The following is an 18,670-nucleotide window of genomic DNA, read 5'->3' as shown; positions in this document are numbered from 1 at the left end:
TCCCCCTTTTCCACCCGGGGACTGGCTTTCGAACGATGAAATCGTCCGTACCGCAACCAAGATTTATTTAATTAGACGTTACACCCTCGTTTCGCGTTCGTGGTTCATCCTCGGGAAACCATGCGGAATTTTTGTTGGCGACAAGTCAATTTCGTTCGTTTGGTCGAGCCGAAGATCGAAGCGCGTTTGTAGAAAACACCGTAGGCGACGAGAAACGAATTTTTCAACGGCAAGAGAAAACTCGTACGTCGTAACGTAGTTCGCGAAAAAGAAAAAGAAAAGCGTGTCTGTAGAAAAAATCCTGATGCGCCATCTATTATTCGTTTAGAGAGATGACGTAGACAAAAGTGAAGAAACGATCGACTCGAAACGTTCGTACTATCCCAGTGCCACCGTCTTCTAGCGTTATTTATAGCTACTTAGAATAGAAAATTGCGCTTAAATTCCGTGCCGCGGTACTCTCATTGGCGAGTAGAATATTTTCCAATAAAGAAACGACGTTTTTCAATTCTGACGCTTACAGTGTGCTCTACGAACACCCTTCGATCGTCGGATAGTCGCGAAACGCGATGGAAGCTCGCACGACTTTTCGACCGGCGATACCCGACACGTCTATACGAGTTCGTAGGGACGAAATCGAAACGCGCGATGTTACGACGATTCTTTGCGCTGACCGTGCAAACATTTCAAGGCCATACCATTCTTTTATCGGCTTATCAAGTCAAGTCGTCCAGGCTATTCGCTGCGTTATGAGAATCGAGTAATTATCGCGTCATACCTCCGAGAGTTGTATTTATAGCGCCTCCAGGAAGCGTCTCTCCGGTCCATCCACGTGTACAGCCGATTAAAACGCGACAACCAGCCTCGGACGAGTTGGCGTTCGTGCTCCGAGGCTGACGCTTCGATAATATCGCGCGTCACCGTATTTCTTTTTACGTTGATGTAATAAGGAAACGGATCGAATTTGGGACAACGCGCGAAGGCTAATCGAAGAACGCCCGCCGTTTAACCGGCTGTCGACATCCGATCCGATAGTAGGCGTTTCTCCTTTGCGGTTTACGCAAACTCCATCGTGTAGTTAACCGTTCGAAAGCAAACACTCGAGGCTCGCTAGCTTGTCACAATATGGTCGCAATTTGTTTTCGAGACCGCGGGGGACAGGTAGCTCGAGCGGCTTTTGTTGCGAACTAAACGGATTCCCGGCGAGCTAACCGCTGTACGTATTTCGCTCAACAAGGTGTGAAGTACGTTTTAAAGAGGAAACGAAAAACCTATTGGACCGTTAAAGTCGGAGCGCGTGCTACGAAATGTTGGGTAAATCGCCAGCTATTGTCTTCTCGGAGATGATATCCTCGTGTTTTCTTTTTTCCCAGCTATCCTTCACCAGACGTTTCTTCCCATCGCTCGTCGTTCCTTTAATCGCGTACGCGGCGGAAATTAAAGCAACGCCATCAAACGGGAGTGCAAAAGCCGCGATTTATTAAGAGATCCCTCGCGCGACGGTGTCACGCGTGACGTAACTTATGGTTGGACAGCGATGCGAACGATACAGAGCACGAGAGAATAGCCGTATATAACGAAGGTTATGGTGTTACCGGTGGATGCTGGAGTGGCAGGGTGTCCAGTGACTCCCATGTCGGCTTGTTATCCGGACCGCCTCATCGTTATCTGCAATTACCCCAAAACAGCCCCTAGTTTATAAATTATAGGCCATCCCCGTTCCCGTCCGCATCCCTCTGCCTATCCCTATCCCTCCTTCGTTCGTCCGTTCCTGCTTTGTGCCTGGAACCCCCGCCAGGATCGCATCTGTCATCAAACCTGACCAATTACGCTCAATTATTTTGCCAACCCCTTTTACATCCTGATCGCTGTTATGTCGCGATGCCGTTGTTACGCGTCGTCGCGTCATCCTCCGCAAACGATTTTCATCGTTTCATCCAGAGAATACTTTTTACGATCGACGAACGAGCAAAACTCGTAAGGTCGCGTAAGATCCGAGAGATTAACGGACGTAACCTTTCCTTACCGACCCGATCTTTCCGAAAGATCGGCCTAGCCAGCCAACCAGCCAGCCAGCCAGAGGGATTCGAGATGTACGCGGACGACAATGCGATCAGCCTGCTCCACCTATTGTCGCGGAGATTTCAATGGACATTGCGACAATGAACTGTATCGACAACTGTGCCCCGCGTTGCGCAAACCCCGGGGGACTCCCCGCACCACGACGAGACCAACGTAAGCCTGCTCGACTGTGCTTTTCACGCCCTCTTCCACGGACTACCAGTCGAAATTATTATGTCGCTGGATCCCTTTCTCTCTCTTCCTTTCTCTTCCCATCCACACCTACGTACTTACCTACGGTCCACGTGCAAATTCTGCCCTCCGTCTAATCGTCTCTGCTGTTCATCGACACCTTGCCAACAAATTTCAGGTTAATCGAACACGCAACGAACAAACTTGTATAACAGCCTTTATTTTTTGATCGATATGATACAATTCTGTTTGACGCTCGCTAACCACGTAACTCGTCGTTTCGCATTGTTTCACGCGTGTCGCTCGTCGCATCAATTCTTACGAGGCTCAAAGCTTGCTGCATATGCATATGTCGAGCAATACGAGATTCGTTGGTTCCATCCCGTTCCATCGAAGTTTTCCACGGCCTCGCGCTTTCGTTTCACCTTTCCATCTTGCTCTGTAATCTCTTTTCCATAAACGTAAGTACTTTACAACCCCTGCTATGTGTGTATTTTATTGCTGGCCGATGCGACGCTACGCCGCGCCGGGCCGCGTCTCGTCTCGTCGCGTCGCGTCGCGTCGTTGCTAACGCCTCGTAACGGGAAACTGTGAAAGTCACAGGCATCGAGCTACCGCTTCAATCGACCGCTATCTATCGATAATGTTTATAATAAGATTGACTTTAGCACAAAAATACATTTTTATAATTACATCTAGACCATATTTTTGCGTATCAACAATGCCGGCGTATTCTAGCTAATCGTATTGTATCGAAAAATTCAAACGGACATCACACGCCACCCTATACAGAATATCCTCGATTCGAGACGCACGTCCTTCCAATTTCTCCAGTTACGTGAAAAAGAAGACACGTATCTCCGTTCTATAGACGGAACATCGCGAATCGATCGTTACCACGTTAATTTTCACGTTCAATTTTATTAGATATGTATGCCGATAAGTGAGATACGCGATAACCATAATATCTCTCCTTCGTTCTTCAAATACATTTTTTCTGTGTGTACACGTGTGTCTGTGTGTGTGTGTGTGTGTATGATAGTGTATATAACATACGTGTGTGTAAATGTTCATAAATATATGCATATACATGTGCAATACGTGTGTATATATAAATGTACACGTATTCTATGCGTGTATATATATATAGGTATATACACACAAAAGTTTAACTTTAATACACGCTTGGAAGACAGAGGTTCGTGTTACGCACATATCCCTAATTGTAATATTATTCCTTGCGAAACACGCGCAAACATATACGCACGCGTGCAGATTACGTTTAAGTACGATGTTTGGGATCGAGTCGTCGATCGGCCGTTCGATTCGATATCCTTCCCTTTGAATTCTCTCGTCAAGCTTCGTCTTTTTACCTTCTCCATAATCGCACATGGCGAAAACCTTTACAATATCGTTGATTAAAGATCAACGACCACGTGTATTCGCTTATTCGTCTCGCCTGTTCCAAAAGCACGACGGCTCACCGTCCATTCATTCGCTCGATCGTCTCAGGGATAAGTTTACGCGTTAAGATATGTATTTATACGTAACAATGGTCTATCCATACGCTATAGAGTAGTAACGAATGTTACTTTAGATTAGTAACGAATTTGAACAGACTTCAGGTAGGCGAAAACTCGACGCTATCGTCAAAGCTTGCGAATCGCGTCGCGGTTTCGTTTCGCGAACGATGGAAAAAGAAGTTGCAAAGGATAAGAAGACGGATCGGACAAACGATACGGATAATTAGTCGAGACGCGATTTGTTACGCGTTAACGTTGAATTTCCCTCGAGCAACGTAGGTAGCTGTGCTTCTCTCTCTCTTTCTCTTTCTCTCTCTCTCTCTCTCTCTTTCTCTCGTTGGAAACATTGGGCTTTCTATACAGGGAGCTTCGCCGATCGCGTCCTAATATATTTACACGATATATTACACCGAGAATTAGAAGATAAAAATGAAACGACTTAATCTAGCGATCGTCACACATATAAAATGCAAATGCCACACGCTGATCCACGATTCGTAAATCGCACGACTATTGTCTCGCTGGTTTATTTCAAACGCGCTTAAAATAAAACAGCGAAACGATTTCTACCCGACGAAGTAGAATCTACCGTTTATTCGGCCGTTTACGTGAAAGTAAATGTCGTATTTGAGTCTTGTCATTTGCGACACGATACGTTTACCACGACGTTGTTAAATACTATGTACATTTGAAAACGGAAAAAATGACGAAAGCTTAACACTAGCAATCTGAAACCGTCGACCGATGCCGAATGATCTGACTATCACCGCGATAGAATTGTGCTCGTCTACGCTATTCGTTTTTCTAACGAATCTACTCTCAGCTGCCAATCAGGGCTTTCCTTCCTCGGAATTTCGAGGAAATCAACGATTCTCTCACTCTCACTCTCTCTCTCTCTCTCTCTCTCTCTCTCTTTCTCTCTAATTTTTTTTTTTTTTTTTTTTTTTAATCGTTTTATGATATAAATTACCGAAGCGAAAGATTTCACAAATCATCGGAAGCAAACGGCATCAACTCAATACGCGTACAAAACGAATATCGTAACGTAGAAAAGATTAATCCGCTTCGAGATCGCTCGCTATACGTTAGAATTATGTGTACGAGATTCCTCGCGACTCGCGTCGCAGTTAGCTATCGATAAAAAGTACGAAACACGATACAAACGTTTTAGTTCAAGTATACGATTTGTGAGAAAGAGAGTGGTGTATCTCGCGAACGACATAGTCTTGCGAGTATTCCCTCCTACGTAGACGATGTTTATTAATCCGCGTTATCCACGACAGGGAAAAGCGGACCGATATCTACCAAATGTGAAATCTATCGATACAACCATCAGAGCTCGCGAACACGAATTTAACGCGAACACGATGTATTTTAATTGATAATTATCCCGAACGTTGCTCGTTGGTTGCTTCGACCCGTCCCAATCGATCTTTTTCGCAACCAACGATTTTTACAGAGACAAGTTGTAGCCGTTTGCGACCGATCTAAAAGTACGAACCAATGAAGTTTACGATACGAGTTCCAAACGGATGGCAAAGAACGCGTTCCACGAATTGGGCAATCATAATCGCACGGATGTTTCCTTTTTCCTCCGGTTTAATGTCGTTAACTCTGAATAAGACAGTTCGACGCGAATAATGGTTTACAAACGTTCAAGGAACATGGATAAAATGTTAACGTTGGTGTACTGTCGGGATATAAGTTTCAAGCGAACGTAGCTTCGGATTCTGGAAGGAACGTTTGCATGGATGAATTGTTGTATCAAGGTGGACCAAGAGAATATCGTATCACGTCGTCGACCACGGCGACGATTACGCGAACACAGAGAAGAGCGTCTCGTAGAGAAGATTGGTCGTTCTCCGAGTGTTGCATCGCCTTAGGCAGCGTCCCCCAGAAAGCTCTTACTCCATAGTGTCGTATTTGACTTTCTTCACCTTGAAATAACGATAGGCCGCATAGCCGGTGATAGTAAGTAGAACGGCAGCAGCCAACGTCGAACCAACCGCGACAGGCGCTGTTTCGTCCCGAAATCCGCGCGCGCTCAACGACGTGCACGAGAATTCCACTGCGAACTCGTTGTTCTTGAATTTGAACGGCTGCAGCTTCATGTCCCTGAAATTTCGAATAAAAGTCCATCCGCCGATTATTAACTATCGCCAAGTTAATTATTAACACGATTCTCTATACTCTAGGCAGAATTTCCTAAGATTAATTTTTGCGTTTGATATTTGTTAATACCTGAGGAGCACTATGGCGTGATTTTTCCCATCGGTCAATTGAACTTCCGTTTCTTCGCTGCAAGCGTACGACTTTCCAACCGGTGTCGGGAACAGCATGGAGCTGTGCTTTTGTCCGGTACTCAATCTAATCGTTTTGTCTTGAAACAAAAATAATTTGTGATTATCTGATCGGCGAAACGAACATCTCGCGCGACGGGCCTTCCGTTCGAATCGACTTACTTGGCTGATCGATATTTACGAAGTGTCGATCGCTCGAGTTGTACGTTAGTTCGATCTTCTCCACGTACCAACGTTCACCACCGGGTGTCTGAAAAAACAATTCGTTTCCTCCGTTATTTCACCGCCGTCCTCGGAATCGGATCAATTTCGATCGGAGGATGGTCGATGTATTTTTCGGACGATGTAACGGTATTAACGGAAAGAATAGAATCGCAGAAAATTGGAAGGAGGAAAAAGGGTTGGTCGCGTATCGATTTGTACGAGAGAGAGGGTAACGCAACATTCGTGACCTCGACCGTTTCTAGGAATGGCCCGTGTGTAACTAAGCGTATAACTAAAGGAGAGAAGATTATTACGCGTCTACCTGTCCAGACAAATTAGTTTATCGTCTTAAAAACATAGCTTCCCTCGAGTACGATATTTTCGTTAAAATGATCTGAATTTTTGAATTTAATTTCCATATACGGGAGAAGCCCATTAGATCGCGAACGTAGTTGCAAAGTGCGTATAGATTACGAAAGTTTAAACAACGACTGCTACAACGCGCCGTAAGAAACTGAGGAAAACTTCAGTACAAAACAGTAATTGTTAGCAATTGTGCACATCCTGTGGACGGGGTTGAAGCTTCTAAATTTAGATGCAAACGTACGCGGTAAAAATATATCCACTTGTCTGAATGTCTTCAAAGTAATTAAAAATTTAGTGATTTTGGCAGTAATGGATAGTACGCAGGATCGTTTATCAAAATGATATCGATGTACGTCCAATTATATACGATTTATCGTACGATAAGGTCACTTCAAGGTTATTCAATGTTACGACGGAATCAGGAAAATGTTGATAAAATTATTTGGAAATCTGCAGGCAGGTCGTTCGACGATAGTACGAATTCTATAAGCTCTAGGCTTTAAATAATTAGGAAACTAGTAGCCAAGAGGAAGATAAGACTATAGTAAGAAAAATGATGTGTTACCTACCTTTGCGAAGCTCCATGATAGTATGTACGCATCCCACTTGAGCAACATCGTCACTGTATTTTCATTATCGCAATTGCCGGTCACTGTAGCGTCGGTCGGAACATAAATATTCGCTTCCTAAAAAAAAAAGGTAAAATATTCGATGCTTTTTTCTCACTTTTCTTTTGTATTTTCTTTACGCCGTCTTATCTTACATCGTCCTCTCCTTTTTTCGTTCGATATTTCACGGTGATCAGGGCGTCTACTTGCAGAAGAATACAAGCTTGCCCATTATTACCGTCCAGACGATACAAAGGTTGCTCCACGGAAGATGATCTGTGCGTCGTTGTTGACTCCGAGGACATTGTAGTGGTACTTTTCGCTTCATTCAAATTTCCCACCAGCTTTAAAATGCATCGATATCAAGATTATTCTTTGAAAAAAGAAGATTTAAAGTAAATGTCTCGATAAATATAGACCAGATTCGTAAAGAGTCGTATTCTACGTTTAAATCCTTTAATCGATCGCATATCGATCTATTATGTGTATATTCCGGCACGATAATAGCTGGCTTTATTTCTTTACTTTGTGAAAATTGCAAATCGAATGGCGAATCGAGTCCAGGTATCCTAGTCGAACGTGTATGATTCGCGAAAACAATACGAAAAAAGCAACAGGTTATGCTTGGACTATTTATAAAAAAAAAAAAAAAAAAGAGAGGTGAAGGATCATGATCGTGTGTCACACGATGGAATCGTGTGCAAAAAAATCGCGAGCGCTGATAAAACGTCGAGAGTGGGAAATAACAGTTTTGCAACAAATGCATACGTATCTACTAAGACTTCAATTAGGTAACTATTCGCGCATATGTATGTATGTGTATCGATGAAGAGAACTACTATTAAAACTAGATGTAAGCGACGATGAAATGAACTTTGATGCAGATTACAGGAATAACAAATTCACTTTTCTACATCGTTTGCGCGATTGCGTTCGTTCACGTTGCGGAAGAGTGTTCTTACCAAAGTCTGAGATGGCGAAGTCTTCGACTTGGACTTGGAACCCGGAAAGTCGATGTGAATTTTCGGTGTTCGACGTGTCGTATATAGTTGGTCGTCCAATTTTTGCGGCATCGGCGATGAACTAGGTACGCTGAACGCGGTACTCAGGACACACCCTGAAAGAAAAAATCATTTGTTACGATACGACGAGCTAGGTTTCTTGATCATAACTTTTTTGCCACTGTCCTTCCCAGGAAGGTGCGCGCGTCGATGACTTTTTCATTGAAAGTTTCTCACCCCTGTCACTCCCAATGAATGATTCAGGGTAGTTGACTTTATGAAAACCGCCCCGTAAAAATGACGTCGCTCGCTATCGCATGGAGCATCTGGTGAAACGTCGCTCCCTTATTTTTCTGATAATCGCGTTCAAATCTTATTCTTCGACGGAACGTTGCGAATTAACGATGTAATTGTAAAATACAGCAAGGAGGATACAGCACCGCTGGAATGGAAATCTCGATCCCGTGAAAATGTCAGCGAAATTCGATTGACACGATGTCCCCAATCTCGTTCCCACTATTCGGTTAATTAAAATCCTTCGGTTTTACAACATGATATTCAACGTAATATTGCAAACGTGATGAAAGCAGAACGAGGCAACTCGTTAGTTAACTAGCACAATAAGTCGATTAGTTGCGTCGCGATCGAATCAGTTGGATTTTTAGTTTGATTAAGCAGCCCTATTTCTAAGCCTAATAACTAATTAAAGAAACTCACAGAATATAAATATCGTCTTGATGCTATCCATACGGTGTGGCATCTTTTTCTCTTTGCTTGTACTTGCAACGTCGACGAGTATGAAACAAATAAGTCCGATCTGGTCGGTTGTGTCGATTGCACGTAAGACGATTTCACCTAGGCGACGTACGCGAAGCTTGTGTGCCGAACGCGAAAGCTCAGGCGCAGATGGATCGATAATTGGAACTTTTAGCATGCGCTGCAAAGTCTTTCCCTATACACAGAAACGTAGTGAAATAAAGCACAAGAGCATAGGTTCGTTCGGTATTTCTCTTCGGGGTGGCGTTGCTGATGACGTTGAATGTTAGCGTTAGCGTTGGCGTTAGCGTTGGCGTTGACTTTGTGGTTGGATTCGACATTGGCGTCGGCATCAACGTCACCGTCGGCGTCGGCGTCGGCGTCGGCGCGCTTTTCATTAATTTTATGCGCCTTCAATCTATAGATGTTTCTACTTAACGATGATTCATCGACTGCATTGAATGAAACGACGATGAATAGTAAAATCGAACGATGCTCCCGTTTCGACAGATAGCTCGATATGTTTTCTTTATCGATAGTATTTGGATAATAACGAACGTGAGAAATACTCCGTTCCAGCTACGACTAGTGACAAAAGAAGTTAAGTATCTAGGTACGCAGGAATCTCTGTACGAGAAAATATTACGTTTAAAGTATTTACGTTATTATGTTATCCTTATTTTGATAGAACTTTCTGACAAAGCTTGGATATTTGATCCATAAATAGAACGATATCAAATAACGGTATATCTTTGTTCCGTCATTTGATATCTATATAAACCAGCTTCTTCGAAAAGGAACCGCAACGATGACGACCGTTACTTACGACTTACGTCATTATCCTTCTGACTTCGATTATTAAAATTGCGTTCTGACGTACTTTTACCTAGCGTGAATAAGTTCCTGTTCGTAAAATCCAGCGATTTTGCACAGTGGGTAATCACCATACGTGTCACCGTTACATCTGTTATAATAAACTTTGTATTTTATTATATTGTATTTATTACCATGGAACGCTGAATTTTAAACAGCTTCAGGAAAATTATAAAAATAAGGAAATTTAATTGCATACTCGGTATATGGAGCGTAATGTACGAGGCCAAAGAACGGTAAACTATGAAAAGAATTTATCGTATATATCTAAAACGCGAAAATTAGATTAAATCTTGCGTATGAACCATGTATGGACAGAGATGTCGGTTTAAATACAGTATTCGATAATGAAAACAGATGGCGCATTCGCATTACAAAAGTAGCGATACGTTTGCATCACGTTCCACCAGATGTCTCTGCGCAAGTTTCGTTGCGGCAACTATTGTCCTCCAACTACGTTTTCACCGGTCACGACCGCGGATGAGATAGAAACAAAACAAGACTTTGGCATAGTTCTCGTCGTGTAAACTGGAATTCTATACGAAGCTGAAAAGGTTCGAACTTGGCTTGAACTTTTGAATCGAGGAAGTAGAATTCGATGATCGGTAAAAGTCATTAACGATTTTTTCGAGTGGAAGACTATGTTGACACTCAGAGTAAGGGACGAGGGGATATCAAGGGCCAAGTGAACTGCGTAGTGAGAGGAGAATTATTTTTGATTTCCAGGCGAACATCGTCGACCGTTTCGCAGTTACCGCCGTAGTTCGACCCATAGTTGAACATTTCTTAGTTCAGAAGAGTTTTGCTACGTCTGTCAATCATCCTGAACCGAAGATGTCGTTCGAAGTTGAAAAACGTAAGGCAAACGATCATTTTGTTTATTTCGATAGTTACGTAAAGCTGATGTTGTCGATCGTTCGATACGATCGTGAACATCGATATGTAAATTGTATCGTTCTAAAATAGAGCAAACACTTGATTGCTGTTGGTTGTTTGTTCTGTTGGTAGAAACGATAGGAAATAAAACGACACGAAACGTCGTCGATTATCATTGAATTTTTGTTGAATAGAGAAATTCTTGACCATGCCACTAGAAGAAAAAAGAAAATATTATAAAGGGTCCGTAATTACGTTGGACCAAATTCCAACGTGGGTGGAATATTGGACTAAAAATAAAGGAAATATCGGTATAATGAATCTCGAGAAAGTCGAAAAGGTCGAGGAGGAAATGGCTAAGAAAATTTCGATATGGCAAGGAGATATCACCTCCCTCGAAATAGACGCGATCGTTAATGCAGCAAACTCGAGTCTTCTCGGCGGCGGTGGAGGTATTCATACATAGGGATATTCCCTAGAAATAAGAATCGATAAAGTATAACTCGATATATCGAAAAGTGTAAAATATCTATTCCCTAGTTGATGGAGCTATTCACAAAGCTGCTGGACCAAATTTAAAGAAAGAGTGCGCCACTCTGGGAGGATGTCGTGTTGGTGAAGCAAAAATAACTGGGGCTTATATGTTACCTGCAAAGCGTTAGTATGACAAACTCATAGTCATGGGTTGTATTTTCATGGGTGTAACTTTTTAGATGTCATTCATACGGTTGGTCCGCAAGGTGAAAAGCCAGAAAAGTTGAAGGAGTGTTATGAAAATAGTTTAACAGTTGCCAGAGCAAATGAGTTGCGCACAATTGCTTTTCCTTGTATATCGACAGGAATTTATGGATATCCTCAAAAACCAGCAGCCAAAGTGGCTTTATCAACGGTCAAGAAGTTCCTACTCGACAACAAAGACAGCGTAAGATTTCATTTTAGTGGAATATGGCAACATTCCACTCCGATGTAGCGTGTCAAGATATTGATACCTATTTGAAATTGCAGGTGGATAGAGTAATCTTTTGTCTATTCTTGAAAAGCGACAAAGACATATACGAGGAATTGTTACAAAAATATTTTGCTATCGATTAGACGACTCTCTGACAGAAGTCTCCCATGTTTTGAGGATAAACTCGAAACGAACAAAGCTAAACTGTATCAGTGTACATTCGTCGAATAATATTCGTAGAAAAGTATGAAAATGAGATATTTTTCCTAGACATCTCCTCCGTTCGAAGCGAATTCGGGAATTCGGTCGTTGATGGTAGGAAATGCGTCGCGAGAATATAGGTGATTCGAATGTTGGCGGGTTATCGCATCGTTCGCCGCCGCGTAGCGTCGGTGATTTGTGCGATTACAGCGCCGCGACTTTACGGCCCATCCGCATCGTGTTTCGACCCGACGACGGTGCGTCGCCATCTTGAAAAATCGAAGTGTGGTAATGTCTGTATGTGGTAATAGGTGGGGGACGGTCGTTAATGTGGTGCGTCTCGTACGGAAAATCTGTCACAAATGGGTAAATATCTCTTGTATCGAAGCCGCTCGATCAAAGGATCGGCTCGGTTTTGATTTATCTCGCGACGAGCTAAACGTAAGAACGCTGGCAAAAGGAGCACACCCATAGTTCCGTAGTGCTCTTGCCGATCTGTCGTGGCGAAGGTGCGTTCTCTCAACCAAGATCGCGGCTAGTGAGTAGTGCTTGCGTCCGAGGAGTACAGTGTCATTTTTGTGGACAGTTTTCACGATTTTAAGGTCAATCACATGGTAGAGATTGCATTTTCGTCGTCTCACCGTTAGGAAAGCAACGTCGTCGACGTCGTCGACCGTCGAAAACGGAGTATGTGCTTATGCGAGTTCGTGGCGTGAAAATCGTCGAATTAGTCAAATCAATCGCAACGGTCATAACGGTCGAATCGAATTTAAAATATTGGGATTTCGTGATCGGAACGAAACATAGGTTGTATCCCCTCGGTCGATCGGTCGGACAAGGCGGACGTACGGACGGAGTCCCGTAATCCTGAATGGCCGCCGCCACCGCTTTCTAGGTTACTGACGGACATCTAAAGAGAGTGACAGAGAACGACCGAGTGAAAGAGTATACGTGCACACGAGAGGGATAGAGAGTGAAAGAGTAAGAGAAAGATAGGAAAGGAGGCGTAGTGGAAAGAGAACGAACGAGAGGGAACGTTGTCTAGAGAGAAAAGAAGAGAAGAGCAAGGAAAAGAAGGGAAGAGAAGAGAAGAGAAAGAAAAATAGCGTGTGAGCGAGCTAGCGCGTGCGCTCACTCACTCACTTTACACGAGCGAGTACCGATGTGCGGCCTCCGAGGTACCCGATCACCATCGTCTCTCGGGTGTATTTCTCGTGTTAGTCGCCGATCTCAGATCGGAGACTCGTTGCATGCGGCAGACGAAGCTTGAATCGCTGGTGCTGCTACAGCCGCTGGTGCTGCTACCACCGCTGCCGCTGCCGTCACCGCCGCCGCCACTTCCACCGCTGTCTTCGTCGTGCACCTCGACTTCGACGCTGAGACTTTACCTTAGATAAACGCGTGCTGCTTTCGTACTCGTACGCGTGTATATGCATCTCGACGCGTACGTATCTTAACGGACTAGTGATATATCCCCGTGTTGCGTCCTACCTAGCAGTACAAGTGGGTGTGGGTTTCGTTCGTATGACTGGCGTGTATGCATGCGCGTGTGTTCCCGTCTACATATACGTGAAATTGCGCTCGCGCGTACCATATCGCTCGTTTATATGCACGGTCGTGTAACGTGGTGGTAAGTATGAAAAAAATCAGGCTCGAGAGGAAGGAGTTGCCGGCGAACCATGTCGCGAGAAGTTGCTTCCTTTTTTTCCATTTCTCCTTCTCTCTGCTGTCTCCTCCGATGTGGCTCTCAACTCGGAAAAGGCTTCTTCCCTCTTGACTCCGACTCTCGTCGTATTTTCTCACTGCTTCTCTCTCACCTACTCGTGCTTTCGTTCGCCGACCTAACCCCACATTTTGTTCGTTCGCGTCTGTCACGAGCATGCTTCGAGCCTGACCGGGGGGCCGGGTTTCTCGTTGACGTATCGTTCCGATGTCGGAGCTGTATACACGACCACCGAAATACCGCGTTTCCACGCCAAAAAGCGGTCAAAGTGCGTGAAACCGACTCGACTGCAAAAAACGAAGGAAAAATGGTCACGTCGCCGAACCAACGCTTACTCGTTGTCAAGATCGCTTTCTCGCGTAACATATGTACGTACATATATATGTACATACGTGTTGCACGTCGTAATCGAAATATATTTTTACCTGTCTCAGACCCCGTTGTTCCTTTCGCCGCAAGTTACTCACGCTTCTCGATGCTATCAACCTTTTTCGATCGACGAGTCAGGACCCAGGGAAACGATCACCGGCTATAATATCGATTTATCGATGTCTTCGATCATTCGTGAATCATCACGTTCATTCTCTCGTCTTATACGAAACTGTTACAATCGTCCGTCGTAAAATATTTTTTCGTCGCGATTTCTCTCCTTATTTCGATTTCGTTTATTCGTTTTGAACTTGCACCGATTTTGCGAGAATTCAATTTGCAACGACAAGCCGATTGTTGCATCACGACGATCGATCGGACGATGCCGATGGAATTTAACGCGACTCGTTCAAACGATATCACGAGCATCGATCATTTTTAACAACCCTCTGTACTTTCACAACCATCGGTTCACGATCACCGAGATACCCGAGCATTGTTCTCCAAACGATTGCGCACCGTTTCTTAAAAGGCAAACACGCTCGATGCGCGAAAAGCTTGGCATTTTGTCGTTACTCGTACTTCGACTGTCTATGTACGTGCCTATATACGTATGTGTGTGTATGTATGTATATCTCTGCGTACGAGCACGCGCGCGTTTGTCGGTTAGGTATCGCCGGTTGTTGTCGAATAGCTTGGTATTATTATCGTCGAAGTTTACACCGCTTAGCGTCACGTTTGTCTCTTTGCCGTTCTTTTCTCGATCGATCTGAAACTTTATTTTTCCTAGTGAACGAGCCAGCGAAGAAAATAGATAGGAAGGGGAACAGGTAGGTAGGATGTATAAAGGGAGAGGGGTGCGAGTGCTGGTTGTTACTCGTTAGCCAACGATTTATTCTTGGATTACGTTATGGAACCCTGGTTCGCGAGTTTATGTAATAGTCTTGGTCCGTGGCTAGCGCGCTACAATTAACGGAAAGGCGAAACAAAGCGAAGCAAAACAAACGGGAAACTTTCCTCGCGATTCACCGAATCACTGAGCCGAAATAGGAAACGCGCACGCGTTTTTCTCACTCTGTTGAGTGTAAGTCGCGTTGGCTCGTTAGATTCTCAAGCTCGAAACGATAACGTTTCGTTCGCGTGTAAAGACGATCGCGAAGGGAGCGGCGGTGGCAGCGGCAGCGGTAGCGGCGGCGGTGGCCGGTGGTTTGAGAAGTTTCGGAGTAGTTGTAGCGGCCACCTCTTGCTGCGCGTGTACCGCTGACCCACTTCATAGGGATGGTCTGAAACCTAATTTCGCCCGACGCGACGCTCCGAGTGCAAACCACCTTCGACCGAACGAGAGAATCGTTGCCGCGTTCGCGATCTCTCGTACCGCGGCCACGAGTATAGTCACGATCGTAGACACGGTCGTGCGCGCATTTCAACAGCCGGTTCAAGCTTCGACGCTGGCGCACGCGTCATTCCTTCACCGCGAAATTCCCAATCGAACTTCTGCTCGATTCGCGTGAATATGAACGCGACCGCGTTTTACCGATTCACTAACGATTCGCTCACGCTCGCCCTCGCTGATTCTATTATTAGTTGGAAACGCCTCGCAGGTGTCCGAATAAAATTATCTTCGAAACACCTGTTTCTCCTTCGTTCGGATTCGAGCCCATTGACAGATCTTGTCGCGTGGTTACTATCTCCGATGCGATACGCCCAGTGGATACACAAGATACGCGTACACGTCCTTAATATTTGATATGTTCGAGCTGTCGGTCTGTGGCTTTCCCGTTGTAAAGTGGTCGACCAAAGGCGGAAGCGTGTCGCTTTGCGTTTTGTGTCTCGGCGAAGGGTGTGCGTTGCAGCGAACGTTGGAGAATTTATTCTTCGGTCGAAATTAGTCGCAGCAACACAGAGAATCGTTTCGTATCGTGACGCTTGCGAGGATTATGTTTGCAACGGAGCAGGACGGACTGACTAATAATCTCTGTGGCGAGGGACGACTTTCGCCAACCTTGTTTCACCCGAGAAATTCGCGTTGGAACGTCCGAACGCGTATACGCGCGATAAGATTGACACGAGGCGCGCGATTTCATCGATAACTTCCTTTTCTTCGCTATCGTGTAGCCGGCCTCCGTTCGTATTCGTTGTCAGGGATTTCGTTCCATATGGTTGGATCGAAATTTCGGCGAAAATCAAACTGAAACTATCGCCGTCCATCATTTACTCTTCGGTGGCCATTTTTTCGAACTCTTACTGTTCGATCGATTCGCGGCAAATTTGGTTTTGTCCGAGGAGACGCACGGTGGAAGTGTCAACGAGAAGATAATCGAGCGAACATCAGTGCGCGAGTGTCACACGGAGAAGCAACGTCTATTTGGAACGCTCGGATTCACCACGCGGCTAAGTTTATCGTTTTCTCTTCTTCGCCGTTGGAAACGCCGCCGCTTTCCCCGAGTCGATACGTTCGCACGCGATTTTCCTATTTTCCGAGCTTTCGTTGGCTCTGATCGCACGAACCTGTATGCGTAAAGACCGGCACAAAGCGCGAGACTTTTACCACGGGTCAGACAGGCGAGAGCCAAAGTTGGCCCGATGTTACGTTCCGATGTACAGTCGGTAGCAAGGTATGATTCACTCTCTCGCCTACCTGTACAGGTCGGGTTTCTATGGCTGACTTAACGCAGCAGGATTCACGTTCCCGTTCGCGTACCGAATCGTAGAACCTCGGGTTTGCGCCCAACTCCTCTCGAAGGTAGATCGAGCTTCGAAATCGTGGATAGACCGTTTTCCACGAAATTGGTACGCGGCTGACGAATAGATCGCGCTAACTTTTCTCGGCGAAACTGATCGAAGGCAATGTTCCTCAACCGTGCGTCACGATGATCGGTAACGTCACCGACGAATCGAAAACATTTTCGCTCGATCCACGCTCGGATTCTGAGCGTAGCGCGTAGATTCCGAGCGTCGCGTGAAAAACGCACGCATCGCGACGAAGCAGATTCTCCTTGCCGTTCGAAACAAACGTATTCGGTTGGCTGCGTTATTAACAAAGGACGGTCGGTCGATGATCGATGGACCAAACTTATTAAATTGGATCTCGCATCGATGACCGTCGACGCGAGGACAACCAACCGTACCTTTGGCTGTCTTTCAGATTTATGAAGATACATTTTTCATAAACCGTCGAATCTATTCTAAAAGCAGTTCCCTAAAAGGAAGTTTTAATCGTTGGTTCGTACATTCTGTTTCAGGCGTAGGGGGAGAGGGTGCATCGTCGAAGCGTTGGAGGGTTTGAGGCAGTGAAACTGGCTGGCCTACAATGTCCGCTAGTATGCGGAGCACTTTGCAAACCGTTCCAGAATCAGTGCCGGCCGACCACGTCACAAACTCCAAAGTAAGTACGAAAACATGAGGAACGCCAAGCTCGTTACGCTCGTGTAATCGTAACTGTTCTTTCTCGAGGACGAAACGGCACGCCGTGTCTGCGCGCTCATGCGAACGTGTCCTTTCCGCGCACCATAACGTGCTTGAAAATGTCAGGCTTCTCCGATCGGTTGGCGCGCGCTCTAAGACGCTCCGAGCTGCGATTTCGTACGTTCGCGTTCCAACTACATTTTCCATTTCTCCGACCGAAGAAAATGTAATCACCGCAGGACGACACGGTCGCCGTTTCGTCGGTCGATAATGTGCCTTGTCACGCAAAACGTGTTAAGGGTATGGTTGAAGGTTGAACGATTACGCCTGGAAGAAGGGTTACGTCCGCGGTAACCGAAAAACGAATTCACGTAACGACCTCGCGAAACGACGCGTTGATGTTGCGAACAGAATCGTAGAACTGGTATCGTGGAAGATAAAAAGATGGTCGTTGCTGCGAAGAATACGGTTACCGCGTGCGTAGTCGTCCACCGAGCGTAAGCGTGTATATTTGGTAATGTTGCTCTGTTGTGACGGACGCGTAATTCTAAAGGTGCTTCGTGACGTCTTTGGTTCGAGGTATCGCAGTGTACTAACGTAATGCTTCTCGATAAAATGAGATAATCGAGAACCCGAACGATCGAATTCGTGGGATACTGATTCGCGATGTTTACTCGATCGAAAATTATCGCGATCGTTACGCGAATACTCGATTTTTCCTCGGTCGACTAGCTGCGATTCTGTTCTCGCGGATCAGGACACGAACGATACTCGATGACTCGGCTGAACAGGTTTTCACGACTGGTTGCTTTCGAATTTTCTCTCGGCTGTAGTGGCCGTCGAACGCTTTATTCTCCGAACCGGCCGAGCTTTCACGTCTTCGTTTCGTATGCGTCACAGAAACGATCGTCAGTTCCTCGACCGCGTACAACGCCGCCCGGTTTAACGTCCCATAGACCTTGAATAGGGTACATCGAACATATATATACATGGTTTCGCCAGAAACTACTTATTCGGTAGTACGGTCGATGACGCGCGATCCGTTTATCGGCCGGTTAAACGGCCGAAACCCTCGTACATCCGGTGTTCGTCGATCTGGCCCGTACAAACTACGTCGCGCTGTCCATTTTTGCCTTCTTCTTGCTCGTATTAGCGAACAGGCTAGTAAACGAATTTTCTATATTTTCGCGTCATTTACCAGTAAAATGCAGACGGTCCGTCCGATCGGTTAAGTTTGAAGAGAAGCTTCGATAATCGGAGGGA

General features: G+C 45.2%; 3 protein-coding genes across 5 annotated transcripts in view; 2 read left to right on the top strand and 1 right to left on the bottom strand.

The window, feature by feature from the left end:
* Positions 1–2,453: 2,453 nt before the first annotated feature.
* On the bottom strand, positions 2,454–9,222 carry LOC100645359. The gene is made up of 7 exons (XM_003392994.4): positions 8,973–9,222; positions 8,217–8,371; positions 7,410–7,598; positions 7,216–7,332; positions 6,239–6,326; positions 6,018–6,156; positions 2,454–5,891 (listed from the first exon to the last, which is right to left on the bottom strand). The coding sequence occupies exons 1-7, from the start codon at positions 9,187–9,189 to the stop codon at positions 5,681–5,683; spliced, it is 1,116 nt and encodes a 371-aa protein (XP_003393042.1). The 5' UTR covers positions 9,190–9,222; the 3' UTR covers positions 2,454–5,680.
* A 1,060-nt stretch (positions 9,223–10,282) lies between these two features.
* On the top strand, positions 10,283–11,962 carry LOC100645477 (macro domain-containing protein CT2219). Of its 3 annotated transcripts, none has more exons than XM_003392996.3 (6): positions 10,283–10,438; positions 10,611–10,740; positions 10,955–11,212; positions 11,301–11,417; positions 11,474–11,682; positions 11,766–11,962. In XM_003392996.3, the coding sequence occupies exons 2-6, from the start codon at positions 10,719–10,721 to the stop codon at positions 11,850–11,852; spliced, it is 693 nt and encodes a 230-aa protein (XP_003393044.1). In that variant the 5' UTR covers positions 10,283–10,438; positions 10,611–10,718; the 3' UTR covers positions 11,853–11,962. The 3 variants fall into 3 exon arrangements, with proteins under 3 accessions (XP_003393044.1, XP_003393045.1, XP_012163181.1); XM_003392997.4 differs by having other exon boundaries at positions 10,325–10,540; XM_012307791.3 differs by having other exon boundaries at positions 10,327–10,489.
* Positions 11,963–17,254: 5,292 nt separating this feature from the next.
* The window catches only part of LOC100645231 (serine/threonine-protein kinase MARK2), a 48,197-nt gene continuing 46,781 nt past the window's right edge, over positions 17,255–18,670 (top strand). The window contains exon 1 of the mRNA XM_012307813.3: positions 17,255–17,387. The gene's annotated coding sequence lies outside the window, so the exon portion shown is untranslated. The remainder of the gene's footprint in view (positions 17,388–18,670) is intronic.

This window comes from Bombus terrestris, chromosome 1 (genome assembly GCF_910591885.1).
Source record: "Bombus terrestris chromosome 1, iyBomTerr1.2, whole genome shotgun sequence".
Lineage (NCBI taxonomy): Eukaryota > Metazoa > Arthropoda > Insecta > Hymenoptera > Apidae > Bombus > Bombus terrestris.
Note: the sequence above shows the minus strand (reverse complement) of the source record. Positions and strands in the feature narration are given on the sequence as shown.

Bases quoted from the DNA above. Each gene is read 5' to 3' on its own strand.
- LOC100645359 (XM_003392994.4), bottom strand. From the start codon at position 9,189: ATGCTAAAAGTTCCAATTATCGATCCATCTGCGCCTGAGCTTTCGCGT. The intron at 7,599-8,216 runs GTAAGAACACTC...TGCATTTTAAAG, and splicing joins CTTCGCCATCTCAGACTTTG to CTGGTGGGAAATTTGAATGA. The intron at 6,157-6,238 runs GTAAGTCGATTC...TTTTGTTTCAAG, and splicing joins CGTAAATATCGATCAGCCAA to ACAAAACGATTAGATTGAGT.
- LOC100645477 (XM_003392997.4), top strand. The intron at 10,741-10,954 runs GTAAGGCAAACG...TTTGTTGAATAG, and splicing joins GTCGTTCGAAGTTGAAAAAC to AGAAATTCTTGACCATGCCA. The intron at 11,683-11,765 runs GTAAGATTTCAT...TTGAAATTGCAG, and splicing joins TACTCGACAACAAAGACAGC to GTGGATAGAGTAATCTTTTG.